This window comes from Emys orbicularis, chromosome 13, assembly GCF_028017835.1.
Source record: "Emys orbicularis isolate rEmyOrb1 chromosome 13, rEmyOrb1.hap1, whole genome shotgun sequence".
In the NCBI taxonomy this organism is placed as follows: Eukaryota; Metazoa; Chordata; order Testudines; family Emydidae; genus Emys; species Emys orbicularis.
This window is the reverse complement of record NC_088695.1, coordinates 50713036-50734892: the sequence shown is the minus strand read 5'-3', so window position 1 is coordinate 50734892 and position 21857 is coordinate 50713036. Positions and strand designations below refer to the sequence as shown.

The 21857-nt window shown below is 43.7% G+C and overlaps 1 protein-coding gene across 1 annotated transcript in view; it reads left to right on the top strand.

The window, feature by feature from the left end:
- The window catches only part of FASN (fatty acid synthase), a 59499-nt gene continuing 37642 nt past the window's right edge, over positions 1 to 21857 (top strand). The window contains exons 1-13 of the mRNA XM_065416305.1: positions 1 to 127; positions 1034 to 1186; positions 3508 to 3681; positions 4623 to 4823; positions 5284 to 5406; positions 6070 to 6185; positions 6521 to 6655; positions 10029 to 10488; positions 10877 to 11064; positions 11608 to 11797; positions 13428 to 13522; positions 13960 to 14094; positions 14464 to 14667. Of these exons, the coding sequence (XP_065272377.1) occupies positions 1 to 127; positions 1034 to 1186; positions 3508 to 3681; positions 4623 to 4823; positions 5284 to 5406; positions 6070 to 6185; positions 6521 to 6655; positions 10029 to 10488; positions 10877 to 11064; positions 11608 to 11797; positions 13428 to 13522; positions 13960 to 14094; positions 14464 to 14667 (2301 nt within the window). The remainder of the gene's footprint in view (positions 128 to 1033; positions 1187 to 3507; positions 3682 to 4622; positions 4824 to 5283; positions 5407 to 6069; positions 6186 to 6520; positions 6656 to 10028; positions 10489 to 10876; positions 11065 to 11607; positions 11798 to 13427; positions 13523 to 13959; positions 14095 to 14463; positions 14668 to 21857) is intronic.

Genomic DNA, 21857 nt, shown 5'->3' with positions numbered 1-21857 from the left:
ATGGAGGACGTGGTGATAGCAGGCATGGCTGGAAAGCTGCCAGAATCAGAGAACATGCAACAGTTCTGGGAGAATTTATTCAATGGAGTGGACATGGTCACAGAAGATGATCGGAGGTGGAAGCCAGGTGAGCCCTGAGATTGTATGCACTTGGGGTCTGAGCTCTCCAGATGAGCTCAAGTGTTCAAGGAAAGGAGCTCTCATAAGCAGGAAAACCCTGCCAGAGCTTATGAGCTCACTTCTGATGACCACGAACTTCATGGTATCTGTCTCCTGCTTTTATAAGGATACAACCTATATCCACTCTATTGCGGCCTGTGTCATAGAGTGATAACCAAATAAACTCTGTGGTGCTGCCTTACAGAAGAGAGTATTTTAGCAGTGCAATTTCAACACTCGTGCACCAGCAAGGTGTCTAGCTGCTATTAGCATCAGGCAACAATTAGACTGACACAGCTGTTTGCTGGGTATGGGATGGGATCTCTGTGGGACTTGGAGTAGCAAGATCACCTCAGTCTTTTGACTTTTATATCCTTGTTATAATATTCTTGTCTGTCTGGTTGTCCATTGAAAACCCTTTTTCTAACTGAATGGATATGTACTTGCCAGACACAACTGAAAGCTCGTGATCTGCAGATGTGGAAAGTGGCTTCTGTGTTTCTATCTGGTGATGAACTGGCACTACTCACGAGAGACACACTGTGTTGGAAAAGCTGCTTGTTTATTTGGCACAATTTGCCAGAGCATGAGTTTGCTTAGCAAAGCCAGAAATAGCAGCAAACAGGATTTAGTATGGAGAGGTTTCATCAGGAACTTTACTCTTCTTACAATTATAATTCTTAAAAGGGTGCTGAGGAGATGGGAAAAGTAGACCCCTTGTATCAGTTTGGTGCTGAAATGTAGAAATAGGACTTGACGTTCAGAATAACTACAACTGGCATGTGATTCCTGATTACACCTTGTCATATGATGGTCTCTCACCTAGTAAACACATTTTACGTTGAAGTTGTCTTTAATGTTTTTTTCTCTTCAGGACTTTATGGGCTGCCCAAGAGAAATGGGAAACTCAAGGACATCAGCAAATTTGATGCCTCTTTTTTTGGGGTTCACCCTAAACAAGCTCACACAATGGACCCTCAGCTCCGCTTACTGTTGGAAGCTTCTTATGAAGCCATTTTGGATGGAGGTAAGCAGCTGAACTACTGAATAGGTAGAACTGGATTTTAGTGTCTGTGTGAGATTTTGAGGTGAGTCTTGTACCTGTCTAAGTAGAACTTCTGTACAGAGTTTTAGAATTCTAGGGCTTTGACAGTAAAGAGAAGAGACCTGAGAACTGGTACAAGTGATAACTTAGTTCTGAAGTATCTTCCCTGGGGTCAGGTCTAGGAAATCTCTCTCTAAAATGGGTAAAAATGTCTATCTGGGGTCTATGTGGAGCAGCTCAATGCTTCAGTAATGCTTTAACTGCCATGTTCTCTTTATCTCAGTTGGCTGAACCCTCTGCATCCAGAAAAGTTTTCCCATTGCCATACTTCCATTATATTCTGCTAAAATGGAGATGTTCTAGTTTCCAGGGTAGTGAAGATGATTGGGGGTGGGGAAGGGAAGGAGGAGTTAATATTCATCCTCATTAAAAGTTCCAGAAGACTGGCAGAAGGTACAGTGATGTGTTTCTGGGTATCTACTCAGTCCAGAGAAAATATGTGGAATTGGATTCTACTTCCAGAATTCTCTTGCTCAGAAAATTAGTTCTCAAAAATTGGTGCCTTCCCTTGTCACATCCCTGCCAGTATCTGGAACCTTTAGAAATTTTAATGATATCTATTCTTTTTAAAAAGCTTTTTCTCTAAAATTGAATGGATTTAGTGTTTTAAAAATGAGATCCCCAGTGACAAAGCCAGAAACAGTCCTTGAGACACCAGAAACTTTCCATCTACAGCTCTTATTATTTATTTGTATTAACACGGTGCCTAAGAGCCCCAGTCATGGTCCAGGACCCCATTGTGCTAGGTGCTGTACAAACACAACAAAAAGATGGTCCCTGTCCAGAGAGCTGACAAGACAACAGATGGATACAGACAGACTACAAGGGAACAATGAGACTTTACTGGTTATCATTATAGGCATTGGTCTCTGCACACCAGCAGCCCAAATGTTGTCAATTTATGTTGTATGTTTCACAAATGAGAGAATTATAAGGAGGACAATGAGTTAGTTTTGTGGGTGATTACAGGTACCGCCTCCCAAGCATGAGTGGCAGCATGAGATAAAGCACGAAGGTGCCTGTTTGAAAATGTAACAAGTGGGTGTTTGAGGTGGGCACCAAAGACACAGCAGAAGAGGAGTTGGCCTTTCAATACTGAGTGAGATAGGCCAGGAAGGGCCTTGACAGTGAAGGAGAAAAGTAGGAGAGGAGGCAAAAGAAGTCATCCAGATGCTCTGTCACTGCACCTCATTCTGCAGGACTCCTGGTTCTATGTTATCAAAAGGTTTTATTTCTGTTTGTTGAGTCAAGACTTGAGGATTCGGCCCTGTATGTTCTGTGGCTCTCTAGAATACTTGCAGATGTCTTGTAAAATATTGACATCTTTTTAAGGTCACAAAGATTCTTCCCTTCCCCCTCTCCCCCCCCCCCCCCTTCCGCCTTTTGCTAGTGATTAGATGTCCTTTTCCCTTTTAAAACTATACTTAAAATCCCCACACACTCTGGCCCTTTCCTTCCTCACTTTTCAACCACATACATGTTTCAGCTCTTGTTCTCTGGGACTTACTTTTAGACTCTTTAAAGTATGTCTTCATTGCAGAGCTAACCAGGGCTTTTTCCTGAGTTTTAGCCCTAGCCCCCTACCATCCACACACAAACATTTTTACTTGGGTTTATGTATGGTTTGAAACTAGGCTTGCTTAACTGGCTGGGGAGTATAGGTTAGCACCCTTGTTTCACTTAAACTTGGGCTTAACCTGCCCACTTTGCAGTGTGGACTCAGACTGCAATCTGAGTTATAGAACTTGGGTTCTAATAGTCCTCCAATGCCTTTCCATAATTCCTGGGGGCTAGATGTTTCTGCTCTTCTACCTACTCCCTTCTCCTGCACAGGACTCTCTTACCAGTTTATATACACCAGGTCAGCCTCTAAACCCCATGTTCCATGCAGTCTGCTCTATTTCTACACAACACTCAAACAGTACCTGACTGATTAGAGATGCCATCCGAGCTAGCTGCACTGAGGCTGACATCAAGTTCTGGTGGATCTCTGCTGTGAGATCAGTAAGGTCCATGAGTTGGGGAGATGTACCTGAAATAATCACCATGTGAGAATATCTCAAAGAGGCTGGCAGAGGAGGGAATTAAGCAATTGGCAAATCAATGCAGGGAGAGAATTATGCTGTTCTGTAATCATGGAATAGCTGCAAAACCTCTGGTGCTAAATGTACCTAATCTTGCTAGTTTGTCCTTCAATTTGAGATTGTGCCTGGTGTGTAATGTGCCTTCTGATGTCATCTCAGGAATTAATCCAGCTGCCCTACGTGGCACAGACACAGGTGTGTGGATAGGTGTGAGTGGATCAGAAGCTGGTGAAGCATTTAGCCAAGACCCTGAGCAGCTGCTAGGATACAGTATGACAGGCTGCCAGCGTGCTATGTTTGCCAACAGAATTTCCTACTTCTTTGACTTAAAAGGTAAGTGTTCAAGGGCTCTGTAATGTTGATTAGTAATAGCAGTTTGGCGATAGTAATAGTATAGCATCCATTGTGTGGTAGGTACTTACACAGACATGAAGACATAGCTTTCTCATCCAGGAAGGGGCCATGTACAAATGCTGGGTGGGAAAACTGGAAGCCGTGAATGTGATGTGACTGGGCAGCGAGGCTCAGCATGCAGACTTAGTGCTTGAGGTCTGGGCTGGGGTAGTTGGTACTCTTCTGAGAAGAGGAGGATGGTGGGAAGACCTTCTGGAAAAGAGGTTTGCTACTTTGGGAGTTTTTTGCTTGTTTACACTGTCAGTTGGTGGAAGACAGTATAGAAACTGGCCCACAGATGAGTGGTTGGAAGAAGACTCACAAAGGGAGCAGTTAGCTCTGTAGCTTAGGCAAAGTAAAGGAAGTGAGGAGGCCATCAGATGTGGTGAGGGTGAAGGAATAGGCAAGATCTGTACTGTGCACAGCCTTAAAGGCAGGGCAGAGGATGAGGAAGTCTGGGTATGGAGGTGGTGAGCTGATTACAGGAGAGCAAGGCCAGGGGCCACGGAGGAGGAGGAGGCTGAAAGTGAGAGAAATAATTGGGCCAGGGACAAAGGGTTTTAGTGGTGGTAACGGAGAAATGGATGAGTCCTTCCTGAGATGATGAAATGCCAGTAGCTTCTGCTACATAATGCTGTTCATAAACAAAGTGGAAAGGGCACAGTTTGGCCAAACCAGCCTTTCTTGGGATCAGGAGGGCAATATTGTCAATGCATTGGGATACTCTAATAACTTTTATCTATCACTTGATCAGCTTCTTTAAAGATCCTAAGCTCCAGTCCCTGGAGAGCAGAGATGGCAGGTTCTGAACAGCAATTGTAGGAAACAGAACGAAATGATTGACTTTGGTTTTTATTTTTTTATTTTTTTTTCCCCCCAAGGACCAAGCATGGCCATCGATACGGCATGTTCCTCTAGCCTCGTTGCTTTGGAAAATGCTTACAAGGCAATTCGTCATGGAGAGTGTAATGCAGCCCTTGTAGGAGGCGTCAACCTCCTATTGAAACCCAACACTTCGGTTCAGTTTATGAAACTTGGCATGCTTAGTCCTGATGGTGCCTGCAAGTCCTTTGATGCTTCAGGTAAGGGATTAGGTCCAAATCACATTGTGCTCTGTGAGAGGCAGCCAATGTTGCTTCCTCCAGGGAATCTATATTGAAACCGAAAAGTGGTTTCACTCTCTTCTGTCCTTGCTCGTGTTATTTGCCACAAACACTGGAACTGCCAAGGGCTGTACACTTAATAGGAACATAAACTATAAGGATGGGAAAGGAAAACGTGGTCCATTTCCCTACAATGGGGGTGGTGGACAGACAGGAATGTCACGCTGGAAAGTGTTCCAAGGCTTCATAGACCAAGGGGGAGACCCCTCTTTAAGTCTGATATTTAGCTGAACTTGTCTGTCATGCCTTTCAAAGGGACAATCATACTTTTAAGGCTCTTCAGGAATGACACTATAGCGCACAGTAATTCACTGCTTCGTCATATGCAGGGCTGTCTGGATTTCTCTTTGCTTTTATTTCATTCTTCCTCTGCCCACAGGGAATGGATATTGCCGCTCCGAAGCTGTAGTGGTCATTCTCATGACCAAGAAATCCATGGCCAAACGGATTTATGCCACAATAGTCAATGCGGGGAGTAACACTGATGGTTTTAAGGAGCAAGGTGGGTCTCAAATCTCTGGGAGACCATGAGATTCTCATGTTCTTTTCAATGTTTATCCCAAGAACAGCGGGATTGAGGCTATTGCTAACTCTTCTGGAGTTCCCCTTTTTTGGGGCTTGGGAGATCCATTTCTCCTGATTAATGGAAAATTCTGACTGTTTCTTGTCATAAGTGAATCTAGTTAAGTGGTTAGCACTTTCTTCCATATGAAGGTAATGGGAGGATGCCCAGCTGATCAGCTTTGCCCTCCCCAGGGGTATCCCAGTGATGTTACACTGGCTAAGTAGCAAATTATTGACATTATGATGGGAAAGGAGAGGATACAAAAAATTCCTTTTTCTTCTCCCTGGGAGCTTCAGTTCCATGAGCACTGCTCAATCTAGTAGATGGTTGATGAGAAGAAGCCTAGGGTCTTTGATATCAAAGTTTAAATCCTATGACTTCAGTTTCAGTCCAGCACCACCCCTCCCTACCCTCCCTTTTCCCCTTCCTCTTACTGAGGGATTGACTTCTTGTTGCAGTTTTAGTGCTGGAAACATGAGCATAAACCCTGAACATATATTTGGATCTCCCTCAGAAACCTAGTAATCCTAATTAGTGAACAGGTGGCTGAAACTTTGCTCCCAGATGGGAATGGGTAATTGATAATGATTCTTGTTCCAGGTGTGACATTTCCCTCTGGAGAGATGCAGCAGGATTTGGTCAGCTCTCTATACAAAGAATCTGGGATCCAGCCTGAAGAAGTGGAGTATGTAGAAGCTCATGGTACAGGCACCAAGGTTAGCATAATTTCACCATTGTCTCTTATCTCCCTGTGGCTCTTCCTCTTTTCCTCCAATTTTAGCAACTTACCTTTTTTCTCGCCTTTCAATTTCCTTCCCTCCCCCCTCTCTCTCCCACCCTGCCCACCCACCCCTCCACCCCCATTCTTTCCAATTTAACTGGAAGAAACTAGATTTCCCATTTCTAGCTATTACCTTCACAATCCTTGGTGTGTGGGGTTTTTTTGTTTTTTAAAGCTAGAGACTTTGGGATGGGGTTCTTCTGCCAACTACTGCATGTTGTGCATGCTTCGTATAAAGCATAATTCTGACTTAATTTCTTTTTCTGTTAGGTTGGGGATCCTCAGGAAGTGAATGGCATTGCAAATATTTTCTGTCAATTAGAGCGAGAGCCATTGTTGATTGGATCAACCAAGTCAAACATGGGTCACCCAGAACCTGCCTCTGGGCTTGCCGCACTAGCCAAGGTAATGTAATAGTTGAGAAATAATGTATCTATAGATATAGTGATTTGTGCACTGACCCATTGTGGAATTTAGCTCTGGTGATGAGAGGGGGACTTAGGAGGTTGTCTCATTAACCAGGCAGCCCATTCTGCTATTGCTTCTTGCCTCATTTGAAAGTATTCCTAAAGGCTCCAAATGCTCTGCAACAAGCAGGATGTAAATTCATAGACTAGACACTCGGGTCTCTGTCTCTCTCTAGTCCTAAAGTCTGCAGACACTTAAATAACATTGAGAACAGAGGGTTCTTTATTAAATGGCTAATTGTCATTACTGTATTTCTTGGTGATTTTGATATTCAATTATTTTATGCATCACTATGAAAAGCAGTGGCATAACTTGATGAGGGTGAGTTTGGGGCACTTGGCACCTAGGAAGGATGGGAGGCAGCTTGGGTTGTTGGTGTTCAAGAAGTGGCTGGAGGTTTTTGTATTGGGTGGGGGATGCATCTTTTCCCCCTGCTCCCATGACAGTTGTGGGAAAGGGTTGAGGTGATTTCAAGTGAGGGGTGGTGCGGGAGCAGACACAGGTTTGAACTCCGAGTTGGCTCAGAGCAAGCAGCTGGCCCACACCTGCCCCATTATCTGCTACTGTAGCCAACACTGGTAGATTAATGTCTGCTAAACAGCTCAGCAGAGTGCTAGCTAACAGTGTTGACAGCCTTGAAGCCTAGTGATGACAATTTAACATGGCCACATAAATGGAAGCAGCACAGTCTCTCAGCCTGAAACAAGAACTCTAAGGCAAATATTGTGGTGGTTATGTTCAGGTCACGCTGGGAGGATTTTCTTTGTTGCCATAATATCTTGGAACTGCAGTCTTGTTTTCTAGATGAAAACTTGCATTCTTGAGCTCTAGTCTGAGGCATTGGATGAATTCTGCAGTAAATGAAGTGTCCTCAGAATCATGGAAAACATGGGACCCTGTCCCTGCTACATTGTACTGAAGGCCTGTAAATAGCTTGGATATCCTGGTTATGTTATGGTCTCTGTTTTACTAGAGTGGATTTTTGAACTCCTGGCACACCAAGATACTTCTTGGTGAGGTGGAGCAGAATGTGGACTTGGTATTGGTCTGAGAGCCCTGACTTCCTTGAGAGGGTCTCTGTGCCAAGTGCACTATCTGTTGCAGGCCCTGTGTCGGTTCCATTGCATGATGCCATTCAGCCTCTGACAGTGACTCCATAGAAGTCTTCGGATTTCTCCTGTGGGACTGAACTGGGGTCCTCCAGGCTCCCCAACTGATGTCGATCAGAGCTGACAGCTCCAACCTAAGAGCCCTTAGTGCTGGGCTCACTGTCTCTGTAATGGAGCTCAAGGCGTACTCCAAGGATTCTCTGATGTGAGAACCTCCCACACTGACCAGACCTTCAGTAGTTAGGCCAGCAGGTAGGTTTGTATCCTGCTGGTAGGGATTTCTGCCACCACTACCCTTTTGCAGCTTGTGCTTAGTGGGGATATTGTTGGTTAGTATTAGTTTTGTGGTAGCACCCAGAGGCGGCAGTCAGGATCAGGGCCTCGTTGTGCTAGACACAGACAGTCCCTACCCCCAAGATCTTGCAATCTAATTAAAGATGCGACATGTGGCTGTAGTGAACAATTGGAAGGAACATCCCACGGCAATGACCCATTCCCATTTCTTTGTGTGGATGAGCTGTAGTGCCCACCCACCTCTTACAGTAGAATTACATCTGACAAATAAAATAGGACATAGAAGTTTGTAAGTAATAGTAGCCCATTTAATTCCACTCCATGCTGTCCCCAGCCTCCTTCCCAATGCCTTTTAAACAATCCAGTAAAAACCCTTTGTAAGGGATTATTCCTAGCAACCTCCCCTCCCCCAGCCCCATGAGCTCCTCCTTCTAGGGAGCTGAATCTAGTGCTCATTAAGTTGGTAGCAAACATCTCCCAAAGGTTCAGTTGAAATAGAAACATCGTTTGGCCATCAACACTGCTTTCCTAGTGGTGGAAAGTCAGAGATAAAAGCCACAATGTCTTACTTCTAAACCTTCACTTTCACTGTGCCCATATGGATAAAGTATTTCTATGCTCATGGTCTATAATCTTAACTAAAATGGCTTCAAATTCCATCTTACCCAGTTCAGCATGTCAGTCTTCCCTACACCACCTCCTGTGGCAGCAGAATCTAGGCTGAGTAGTTCAGTTACCAGAGTGTTTAACTAACTGCTATTCAGGAAAGACAAAACCCCACTTAGATAGTTTGTCTCTGGGGGAGCCTAGTGGGTGCACCCGCTAAGCCTTTCTAAATGCTTCAAATATGTTTGAGTATGACCTTGCAGGTATATAGGCATCTGGGATAAAACACTAGACCAGATCCACAGCAGCCTTCTCAGCTTGTACAGGGAATGTTTCCATCAGTGAGGCTCATGGGGCTGTTACCTGGGGTGGGACCCAGAAGGCTTTGCAGTCTTGTTTTCTTGACTTGGCTTCCAGGTCTGATACCCAATTCAGGAGAATAATCCCACTGACGGTCTCTCATCAGAGCCACCTGCCTTGGGGGTTGTTTCTGAACAGCGGGGGGATGTTGGTTGGGGCCTGAGAACACTGCAGTAATACCAATAACTGGTGTGGTTTTGAGGCTGCAGCTGCTTGTATAATTTCTGGCCTGAACTGCCTGTGCCACAAGGGAATATGTGCACAGCCTCGATACCTGTTGCTTCCCCAGGGGCTCCCGTCTTGGGGTTGAGTGCATACATAACCATGAGTTGGGAGTCGTTTTTGCTTTCAGTCTGTTTGAAACAGGTAGATTACTTCATAACTTTTCTTTCATGCTGGCCCTGTACCTAGATTGGAAAAACATGCAGAGCAGGACCGAGACTCCTTTAGCTAGATCTGCCAGTCTGGGAATAGCTTTCTCAGACAGCAGAGAAAAGGTAGAAATGGGAGATTCGGTGATGGTAAAGAAGAGGGTGGGGAGGCACCATGGGAGGAAGGAAAAAAATGAGCTGGGCAGTGCAGATTTTGTGGAGGGATGAGGGGAGAAGGGGGGATGATATTCCGTGTCAAGTAAGACCGCGCAGTCTACTGGGTAGAGTGTGACTTCAGAATTCTCAGACTAGCTCTGCTAGTGACTTCCTGGGTGGCCTTGATTTATTTAAGCTACTTAGCCCCTCTGTGCCTTAGTTTCACCATCTGTAATCTGGGGACAATAATACCTATTTACCTTTTGTGAAGTGTTCTAAAATCCAATATAGTGACAGAAGGAGCCATTTAAGTGCAAATGCTAAGCCGTTTGTAGAACAAAACTAACAAGGTGTCTGTTAAAACAAAAAAAAATCTAAGCCATAATTGTTCTGTTCTGCTCTCTCTCTCTCCAGGTGATTCTCTCTCTGGAACATGGGCTGTGGGCTCCAAACATTCATTACAACACCCCAAATCCAGAAATTCCAGCCTTACAAGATGGTCGTGTCCAGGTGGTTGCTAAACCAACCCCAGTAAAAGGTGGCCTTGTCAGTATCAATTCTTTTGGCTTTGGAGGTTCTAATGTCCATGTCATTCTGAGACCAAATAAGAAGAAATTCTACCCTCTGGAGACGCACAATTTGCCACGACTGGTCCAAGTTTGTGGCAGGACACAGGAAGCAGTGGAAATGCTAATAGAGCAAAGCAGAAGACTGAGGGAGTACAGCTCATTTGTGAGCCTGCTCAATGATATCTCTGGGATCCCTATTTCATCCATGCCCTACAGGGGCTACACCTTAATTGGCAGCCAGAGTGACATAAAGGAGGTTCAGCAGACTCAAACATCTGGGAGGCCACTCTGGTATATCTGCTCAGGTAATTCCACCTTAAGGGGGATCAGACTCTAACAATCTGTTCTGTATCTTTGGAAGCTTGAGGCTGTCTGTTGATTCTATGCTCTGTTCCTTGTTCTGCTTAGTTTTGTGGTATGTACACTAAGAGATTTTTTTTTCAGGATCTCCTGTTTACTGCATTGATCATGTGGACTATCTGCAGATAATCCTCCATCTAATACAATTTCCCTTCTCCTGGTAACAAATCCTAGGAGACAGAAAAACAGTGCATCATGTTCACTTTGGAGATTTGAGGTCTGCAAGATGTTCTCCTAGACTGAATTCTTCTTACATCTTCCCATTGCTAGAGCAAATGCTCAGCTCTCTCCCTCCCCCATGAGCAAGGCTCATCATCTCCTCTCATCCCACAGGCATGGGAACACAGTGGAAGGGGATGGGCCTTAGCCTGATGAAGCTTGAGCTGTTCCAACAGTCCATCTTACGCTCCGATGAGGCTCTGAAGGACACGGGACTGAAGGTATCTGACCTGCTCCTGAATGCAGATGAGAACACGTTTGAAGATGCTGTCCATGCATTTGTTGGCCTTGCTGCTATTCAGGTAAGGGTGAAAGCTGAGGCCCTTTCCCAGTTTTGTTCCAAGTGTATCTGCTTGGCCACTAATATTGCCTGTCATTCAGCTCATGATCCTTCTAATAGTCTTGTGTAAGCTGCTAAGGAGCACACCTGATGTGGCAGCCAGGTTTGAGTGTGCCTTTGGCATTGTTAGGAATTGTGTATATGTGCATGGGCTGTGCTTACACAGACAGTCTTAAGGCTGAGCACACAGTGCAGTTGTGGGCAGTTCCACCTCCACAGCCCAGAAGCAGCAGCAGCAATAGTGACTTGTGGGAGTGGGAAAACAGTGGAAGGGACTGATGAAGAAGAAAATTGGGGGGGGGGGGGCACTAGAATCCTTCCACTTCCTCAGTTTAGGGCCAGAACTTTGTTTGGAGGTGGGTGTAGGGAGCAGCAGTAAGATTAGGAAGGGACTTTGCTCTGTAGAGGGAAGCTTATTTTGGCTTTTCCAATATGCCTATTACCATGCTATCAAGGCACGACCATCCCAGAGGTGTGACATTGGTAATACTGCTTTTCCTCCTAGATTGCACAGATCGACATTCTGAAGGCCATGGATCTGCAGCCTGATGGAATTGTTGGTCACTCAGTAGGAGAGCTGGCCTGTGGCTATGCAGATAACTCCTTAAGTCATGAAGAGGCCATTCTTGCTGCCTACTGGAGGGGGCGGTGCATCAAAGAGGCCAAACTACCCCCAGGAGGAATGGCTGCTGTTGGTAGGTATAGGAGTATATCCTTTCCTAGGTGGATAATATCCCTGTGGGCGCATGCACATATGCGCACTCTCTCCTGTCTTGTTTGTTAATTGTAATAAACAGATTCCATGAGAGGCAGTAAACTTGGGCTATCTGACATGGCAGTGGGGAAAGTGGGTGGAGAGAGACATTTTTATTTAAAGCTGTTCAATTTTTAAAAAAATTACCAATACATCTAAACTCTTACAGGTCATATCTTGACAACTTGTTCATCTTTCTGGTTACACGTTAGGGTATATTAAAAACTAACGAACAAAAAGGCTAGAAATTATCAGAAGTACAGTAATACAAATCAGTCGTAACCCTTCACCTGCAATACTGTCTGGTTCTTGTCACTTTCTCAAGAGCAGAAGTAGAGAGGGTTCAGAGATGGATGACAAATGATTAGAAGCCCGGAAGAATTGGTTTGTGGAGTTTTTTGGTATGATGGAGTGAAAAGGTTAGGACAGTCTAATTTAGAGAAGACACAAAAAATGGACAGGTGGCTTTTTTTTGTTACGTTTCAAGAACCAAAACAGATCTCCTAGAGAAGGTAAATTGGGCTTATGCTCCCTATACTTCTGTTAGTCTTAAAGGTGCCACAGGACCCTCTGTTGCTTTGTTATTTCATGAACACCTTATTTGATAACCATGAATGTTCAAGTTAGAAATTACAGATTAGGGCAGCTGTGTTGGGGGCTGAAGCATTTATACATCACTTGCTACAGGCATAATTCTAGTGTTTCACTTACTATGATATTTCCACTGGGAACCAACTCATTTAGCATTGTCTTTAGCTTGCTAGTGAGTACATAAGTCATTTACTTATCACTGATCATTTCTGGTAGTCACTGCATATAATAGGTCAGATATTTCATAACCAGAATTTGAGCTCATGTTTTGTCCATTGCCTCTTACCCATGTGATAGATCCGGGCCAAATTCTACTTTCACTAGACTAGCTTAAATCCATAGTAACTTTCGACTTCAACGGTGATATCTTAATTTCACAAAGACTGTAAACAAGTGCAGAATTTGACCATTCTCTCCAGTTTTAAGAATGGCATTCCTTGCTAAGGACAAGGTAAACTGTTAGAGGGAGATCTTCTTTTTAATAGGTTTTTCAAATAGTGTAAGCTTTTGTGTCTAAATCTGAGGTTTACATGAAAAGTACATATTAGAACTCTGTCATTTCCCTATCATGGGGATGAAATTTTGATCCCTCTGTCTGTAATCTCAAAGCATATAGCTGGTGGAATCTAGTGGGTTTTACATAAGCAATACAGAGCTCTGTCTGACTTGATTCTTCATGGCGAGGGATATAATGGATTTCAAGAACGTCATCCCAAAATTTAGAGATTGATTTCTTCATGGAAGTCAGTTCTGCCACCTCCCATGGGCACAGATACTTCAGTGATGGTGAGCATTATAAAACCCTAAGATTGGTCCTGACAAGACTAGGATTATCCGTCCCCAAAAATCTTGAATCCAGCAGGGTAGTCAGCTGCTAGAATCCCTACCATCAGGAGTTCCGGGCTTAACCTGGCTACATAAGCTACTGCATAATTTTTCCTGGGAACATTTGCATCATCTTGAGGATTTTTCCTCTGCAGGTCTGACATGGGAGGAATGTAAGCGTCGTTGTCCTCCTGGCGTGGTACCTGCCTGTCACAACTCTGAAGACACTGTCACTGTTTCAGGGCCTCAGGTGAGCAAATATATGGAAACCAGCCTTCATAAGAGACCTTGCCTTCCAAGGCTGCTAACTGGGGCTCCATCTGGTGTGTCTTCCATTACTGGAATTACACCATGTGCCCCAGGAGTGAAAGAAGGGCAGTCCGGTTAAACCAAAGTAGTGGGAGGGAACTTACCTCTTGCATCTGAATTTAAACACTTAAGTGCCACTTGATGGGAATCAGAGTTGTTGTTTTTGTTCCTAGTCTGCAAGAAGCATGTGATCTGTATTTCAGTAGTGTTATATTCACAGGGATGTTGTGTCACCTTCACTTGAGGAATATGAGGGGAGTGCAGTGATACCTCTTCATGGGAGCACAGAGCCTCATCAAATGGCTAATGGCAGAGGAAAGCTGGATGCCCAAACTCCATGAAATAGTAATTCTTGCTCAATTCTATCCCATTTCCTAGGATACTGTGAATGAGTTTGTAGCCAAACTGAAAAAGGAAGGAGTGTTTGCAAAGGAGGTGCGCAGCGCTGGGGTTGCTTTTCATTCATATTACATGGCGTCTATTGCACCAGTCCTGCTTAGTGCCCTGCAGAAGGTAATGTCACTGAGTGATGGCTTATGCTGGGGACTTGTGGATAAAGGGAGCCGTGACTAGCTACATGCTCCTACATGCTGGGGGAGAGAGGGGCTTAAAGGAGATCCTCATGTGCAGGAGTTAGGAGAGGTTGGGCTGCATGCAGTAACAGTTGCTGGCTTTCTGTGGCACAGGCAGTTGGAAGCCCGTGGACGTCCAGCAAGAGTAAGCCTGACCTCACAAGTTGAGAAAAGTGGCTCATACAAACCTCTGGGGCTTGGGGGTTTTTTTTTTTTTTTCTTTTTTCTTTTTTTTTTTTCGGGGGGGAGTGTTATCTTGTCCTTTCATGCCCTGTGACATCTATATTTTGTTGTTGTTGGTCTATTGTAGGTAATTCCAAATGCAAAGCCTCGTTCAGCCCGTTGGATCAGCACCTCCATCCCCGAGTCTCAGTGGCAGAGTGAGCTGGCTCGGCATTCCTCTGCCGAGTACCATGTGAACAACCTGGTGAGCCCAGTGCTGTTCCAGGAAGGTCTGAGGCATGTTCCAGACAATGCTGTTGTGGTGGAGATTGCCCCACATGCGCTGTTACAGGTATTTCACTTGGGAAGGTTCTAAGAATCAGGGAACATCTTAGTTTTTCTAGCGCTGAGAACACCTTGCCCAGCCATTTCTAGTCTCCCTGATTTAGCATTAAAAATCAACATGTCCCAACATATTCCACACCACATCCCCACCCACACAGTCAAGTCATCCAAATACTTGCCTTTGCACATTGTGCACGCCTGTGTCGTCCCCCCCAAGCAGTCAACTGCCTGAACTGGTGAACGAGTAGGAGAAACGAGGAGCTTCTTGGATGATCTAACAATGTGTGTGGGAAGTAAGCAGTAGGGAAGAGAGCCTGAAGTCTTACTACCTTGGGCTGTAATCTTGTCAGATTTTATTAAGCTAATCAGCATCAGGCTGGGCCAGTACTTGAATGGGAGGCTTGCAGTGGTACAGGAAGAATCAATACTGGGGATTAGAAAGTGTCCCTCTTTTGTCTAAGAGCACTTGATAGCTATTTGGATACCATGGCGATGAGGGCCATATAAGTATCTAAATAGAGGAATTCTTCCTAGATCTTGAATCACTTCACCCACCTGTCTCTGAATCTGCTCTATGCTATGCTCTAATTTACCTTGGGCTTTTTATTTTAGAAAGAGTATTTAAAAACAAAACTACCAAGATAATTCAACACTAATCCTTCTCATTTCATTGCTCACTTTCACAGCTGCATAGTTTAAAAAACAACCCACATACACAACTAAAATACACAGTGTAATGATAGCAATGCAATACCACACCCATGTTACTAAGAATAATAATACATAGTGCTTATGTAGTGTTGCATCTTCCAGATACTATACAAATGTTAGCTAACTAATCCTCACATGGCTCTTGAGAGCGAGGAAGATAAGTACTTATTTTATTTTTTTATGGGAGGATAGGGGTTGGGAGCTGAGATACTAAGGAAAAGGCTCACGCTTTCAAAAGTGTCCACTAATTTTGAGGACATCAATTTTGGGGTAACTCTCACTTGAGACCTCTCAGTTCTCATTTACTCCATACTCATTTCAAAGGTGCTGTGTAGTCATAGCTCTGATTGACTTCAGCTGAAGTTATGGATGCTCACAACTTGTGAAAATCCCTAGGTGTCGAGTTAGACACCTTAAAAATTGATGGATTTTCCTGGAAATTTTAGCCTAAATGGTTTGTGGTTCCCATGCTGCATTTCAACTAACATTGATATTATGAGTTTGCATTGTCTTGTGTTCCTATAAACTTGAGTTTCATTATTCTGAGGCCAGATCTTGTTACTCCTTGCAGGTAATGCTGTTGAAATCAATGATATTTTTTTGCAGGAGTAAGACAAATGGCAAATTGACATAGAGACAAGGACTCTAAGGAAGTTGCATCTTGAAAATACGGCCACTTTTTTTTTGTTAGGAGTGTACAAAAATATATCTACTACTTCACCCTACATAACTCAAAAATGGGCAAAACTCACTTCAGCTTTCTAAAAGGTATTGCCTTGGTGCTCAGCCCAGATGTAGCGAATTTAAACTAAAATGAAATATTTCAGAAAGTTAAGAGCATTTGAAAGCATTGGGTGACTCATAAATTCCAAGGTGAGAAGGAATTTAGTCTGACCACCTGTTTCACACAGGCTGTAGAACTTCCCAAAAACATCCTATCTTGATTTGAAAAGTTGTTAGTGATGGAGAAGCCACCATGACCCTTGGTAAATTGTCCCAATGGTTAATTAATCTCACTGTTAACAATTTACACTTTTATTTCCAGTTTGGAAGTTCAGCCTAGACAAATTCAGCCACTGGATTGTGTTATACCTGTGTCTGCTCGATTGAAGAGTAATATATGTTACCCATATAGGTTCTTATAGACTGTAATCAAGTCATCCCTTAACCGTCTCTTTGTTCAGCTAAATAGATGGTGCTCCTTGAGTCTAACTATAAGGCATGTTTTCTAATCCTTTAATTATTCTCGTGGCTGTTCTCTGAACCCTCCCCAAGTTATCAACATCCTTCTTGAATTGTGGGCACCAGAACTGGACACAGTATTCCAGCAGTAGTCACACCAGTGCCAAATACAGAGGTAAAATAGCCTCTATACTCCTACTCAAGATTCTCCCAAGGATCGCATTAGCTTTTTTGACCCAGCGTTGCACTGGGAAACCATGTTCAGTTGTTTATTCACCAAGATCTCCAATCTGGAGTCACTCCTTCCCCGGATAGAATCCCCCATCCTGTAAGTGTGGTCTATATTCCATATTTAGCCATGTAAAACACACATTGTTTGCTTGTGCCCAGCTTACCAAGCAATCACTACCCCAATTTTTGTGTCATCTGCAAACTTTATTGGTGATATTTGTTTTCTTCTAGGGCATTAAAAATGTTAAATAGTGAAGGGCAAAGAACCAATCCCTGCAGGAGCCCACTAGAAATACACCCACTTGATGATGATGATGATGATGATTCCGTGGTTACAATTACATTTTTTTGAGACCTAATAAGCTTTTAATCCACTAAATATATGTCTTGGTTAATTTTATATCTTTCTAGTTTCCTAATCAGAGTCATGTGGTACCAAATCAAATGCCCCTACAGAAGTCTAAGTGTATTGCATGAGAACTATTACTTTTATCAACCAAACTTGTAATCTCCTTTAAAAAAAAAAAAAAAAAAATCAAGTTTGTCAGGATCTATTTTCCATAAACCCATATTGAATGGCATTGATTATATTACCTCCATTATCTAATGAACCTCCTTATCTTGCCCAGGGTCAATGTCAATCTTGCCTTTTAATTACCCAGGTCATCGCGTTTACCCTTTTGAAATATTGGCACAACATTTGATTTCTTCTGGAACTTCCCCAGTGTTCCAAGATTTATTGAAAAACATTTAACAGTCCAGTGAGATCCTCAGCCAGCTATTTTAAAACTCTTGGATGCAAGTTATCTGGACCTGCTGATTTTAAAATGTCTGACTTTAATAGCTGCTGTTTAACATCCTCCTAAGATATTAGTGGAATGGAAAGAGTGTTATATGATATGACTACATCAAAAAATCCACAATGATTTTGGGTTTTTTCTCTCCTCCCCCCACCCACCCCAAATATGGGAAAAAAATTTAGTGAACACTTTTTGGCCTTTTCTGCATTATTATCAATAATTCTACCCTTTCCATCTAGTAATAGACCAACACAGTTGTTAGTATTCTTTTTGTTCCGAATATACTTGAAGTCCTCCTTGTTGTCTTTAACTCTGCTGGCCACAGACTTCTCAGTTTGTCTGCTTTCCTTATCAATTTTCTACAATTCCTAGCTTCTGATTTATATTCATTACTATCAACTTCCCCTTTCTTACATTTGTTTTATTTTTTTGTAGCTACCTTCACTTGCCCTCTAAACCACGTCATTTTTATTTTATTTATTTATTTTAACCAGCACAGCCTTCTTCCTCAGTTGTGGGATTGTGGCTTTTTAGGGTTGTCACAGTTCACGGCAACTAAACCTGTATTTCCTCTCAGTGCTCCAGCAAGGTCACCCACTCTCAGGCTTCCAGCTTCCCAACTGTTGCCTCTTGGGTGGAGGACTACATCTCACCCTGGTCAGAAGGGAGTATGTCCAAGCTGCACAGTTTCCTGCCTTCGCTATGTATTTCCCAGCAAAGACAGTCTACCTAAACACACGTTTGCTTTCTCTTCAGGCTGATTAGAGTGATTGCTTCAGATCCAAGTTACCACACAGTTCTTTCTAAGCAAGCTTATTTTATTCTTAAGGTAAAAAAGTATTAAAGAGAAACCATATTAAAAAGACTAAAACAACGTACACACATGCTAATAAACTTAACAGGAATCATCCCACCCTAGGGATTTCTTTGCGGTTACAAGTTAATCAAAGCTGCAGCTCAGAACAAGCATTCAGTCTTATGAGGCCTCAGTAGGCCAAGTCCTTCCAACCCTCCTGTAAGGCTTGGGGCCCTTCAAGGACCAGGGGTCCTATCCTTTTTTTTTTTTTTTTTTTTTTGAATTAGGAAGAAGGCCCCCGTCCGCTTAAAACCCAGGCTCTTATCCAAGTCTTCTCTTTGTTGGTCTCTGGAGAATCTAGTTTGAACTAGTATGTGCATATTTCCCCAGGGAGGTGGCATCAAAGGCTAATAAGAGGAAGTTCATTAGCATCCCACTCCCTACCATAGAAGGTACTTAGAGTGCCACAACAAATACATGGTTGCATTTTTAATTCAGTTTATCCCAAAGCTATTAACCCTAATGCAGTAAAGTTCATCTTAATTCAATAACGTTTGTTCAGGATATTACAGGACATTGTCAGTCTGTCACATGGGCATCTAGTAAAGTATTCTTAAACAACTCACAATATTACCTTTTTCTGATTAAAGTCTTCACAGCTGATTTGGCTCATAATTGTTTTCAGGTGTGACAATGGATGCCTCAACTTGATCTCCACTGTAACTTGCTTCCAGGTACATAGGCCTCTGCAGACAGACCTAGGAGGTGGCTGTCTAGCCACATAGCTACAGAGCTGGCAGTTAGGGTGGCACACGTGCCATGAAGGCCAGTGTTCAACACAAAGGGGATAAATCTGCCCCCTTCAACTCTTTATCCTAGGTGTTCTTCTCTCAGGCTGTGGTAATGCATGACACAGGGAGACTGTCTTAAAATCTCCCCAGGTGTGAGTTGTGGTTGCTGAACTTCCCTCAGTGCTGAAGTTCCAACTCAAAAGGGTTTGTTCTCTTGTCATAATGCCCCCACCCTCCCTCCAGAGGCTGAGGACCTGTGATCTTTAGATGGTGCAGAGGAAGGCACCTTTCATAGTTCCAGTGGTTCTTGGAAGTCCCACGAAACAGAAAAGAAAAAGGGTCTTTCCTTTTGGGGTCTGTTCCTCTGAGGTTCTCTTTGGAACTGTTGTCCTGGGATCCCAAGGGCTGCTCTCCCCTAGATTACCAGGTGCTGGTTCGAGTCTCTCTAGACTCTTCATCCCTTATGTACAATGGAAGAATGAATATTGTTGCTGCAGGAACCATGTTCCGGAGCAGTCTGGTGCTATGGTCATCTTGATTCTGAGAAACAGGAACTAGCCCACTCTGTTATGGCTCTACTTCCTTAGAATCCTAATTCAGGAATAGCAACATCTTGGGATATTCAGAGGTTCCTTTGAAAAGTTTCAGGGTTCAGTACTTAATATTTTGGGACTTTTGACCTATGGTCCTCTGCTTCCTTTTCAAGCTGTGAGAGCAAAAAACAGAGGGCCTCCTCCTCTATAGACGGTGAAAGCCCTTGCATGGATTCTTAAAAATCCCCAGTGATGGAGATTCCACAACCTCCCTAGGCAATTTATTCCAGTGCTTAATCACTCTGACAGGAAGTTTTTCCTAATGTCCAACCTAAACCGCCCTTGCTGCAATTTAAGCCCATTGCTTCTTGTCCTACCCTCAGAGGTTAAGAAGAGCAATTTTTCTCCTTCCTCCTTGTAACAACCTTTTATGGACTTGAAAACTGTTATCATGTCCCCTCTCAGTCTTCTCTTCTCCAGACTAAACAAACCCAGTTTTTTCAATCTTCCCTCATAGGCCATGTTTTCTAGACCTTTAATCATTTTTGTTGCTCTTCTCTGGTCTCTCTCCAATTTATCCACCTCTTTCCTGAAATGTGGCGCACAGAACTGGACACACTACTCCAGTTGAGGCCTAGTCAGCGCGGAGTAGAGTGGAAGAATTACTTCTCGCTTCTTGCTTACAGTACTCCTGCGAATACATCCCAGAATGATGTTTGCTTTTTTTGCAACACCTTTACACTGTTGACTCATATTTAGCTTCTGATCCACTATCTTCCAGAGCTGATGCTAGTTTTGGTAGGGTGGTCCTGCAATCCAGAGACCCTGAGCTCTGCCTCTTGGGGTGGATACTGCTTGTGAGTAACTTAAGTGGCATACATGGCTGCATCAAATCTCAAAGAACCACAGTTATAATAAGAAAGGTGTATTCCTCAGTGGCCTTAATTTGAGAGCTGCAACCTATAAGGCAATTGTGGCCAGATGTACCTTTAGCTATGCTCAAAAGCTCCCCATTTTGGAACTCCACTCCTGAGATGATGTTGAGAGCAGTGATTTTTTTTTTGGCCCTATTGAACTGGGAGCCAGAGAAGTGGTGCTAGAGCCTTACCAGGAGAAAAGGTAGTTATTCCTAAAAGAAATAGTGTTTTGTCTTATTTTGGGCCTCCACAAATAGGAGATTCCTAAGGGAAATGAAATTCTGGGCAGCTTCGTTAGGGAGAAGAATCCCTATTCTCAACCCTCGGGCCTGGTTCACAGCCTTTGATCTTTTGAAATGCCCACTTCCCACACTTCAGTAAAGCAAAAGCACAAAGTGACTCAGGTTCCTGGTGAGGAATTACTGCTACTGGTACAAAGGTACTGCGCCTCAGTGGAGCAGCAGTGTATTCACTTTGAGTGCAGCATGGTAGTTTAAAGCTCATCTATGACAGCAGAAGCATGCATGTCTATCCATACCTGGGCTTGCCCCGCTCTGGCACGGCCAGGCGGCTCTGAACGCTGCCCCGTCCGCAGGCACCGCCCCTGCAGCTCCCATTGGAGCGCCAGAGGGGGCCACTGGAGGGCGTAGGAGCTGGAGCGGGGCCATGTCACTGCTTCCTAGAGCCGTGTGGAGCGGCCCCCGATCCTGCTCTCCAGCTGCAGCGCTGGAGCAGGGCAAGCCCAAGACCCTGCTCCCCAGCGGGAGCTTGAGGGCCAGCTTAAAACAGCCTGTGGGCCAGATCCAGCCCACGGGCCATAGTTTGCCCACCCCTGTTATAACTCTTTGTAATTAAAGATATAATATGACTAAGAGGTAGGTGGTAATTGTCAAGCTGACAAGGGAAAGGAAAAACAAAGGTAGTAGCATTTTTAACATGGTATACAATAATATCTTGATTTTAATTCCATTAGATGTAAGTAATGCAGATGTTTAGAAGGCAGGCTTAAACTCAACAATGTTAATGCAACATTAAGCTTCTACAGTTGAACCCAGTGAGACAATACACAAGCTACCATATAGCACTATCAACACTAACTCAGTTGCATTGTTTGGATTTACTACCCTTTCTCCTTTTTTTTCTGGATCAGTGTGTAGCTTTACATTACTGTTTTTCTGTAAAATGTATCTCATTAAAATATGCAGGTTGTGCCATGGGTGGTAGAACAGTTTTTAT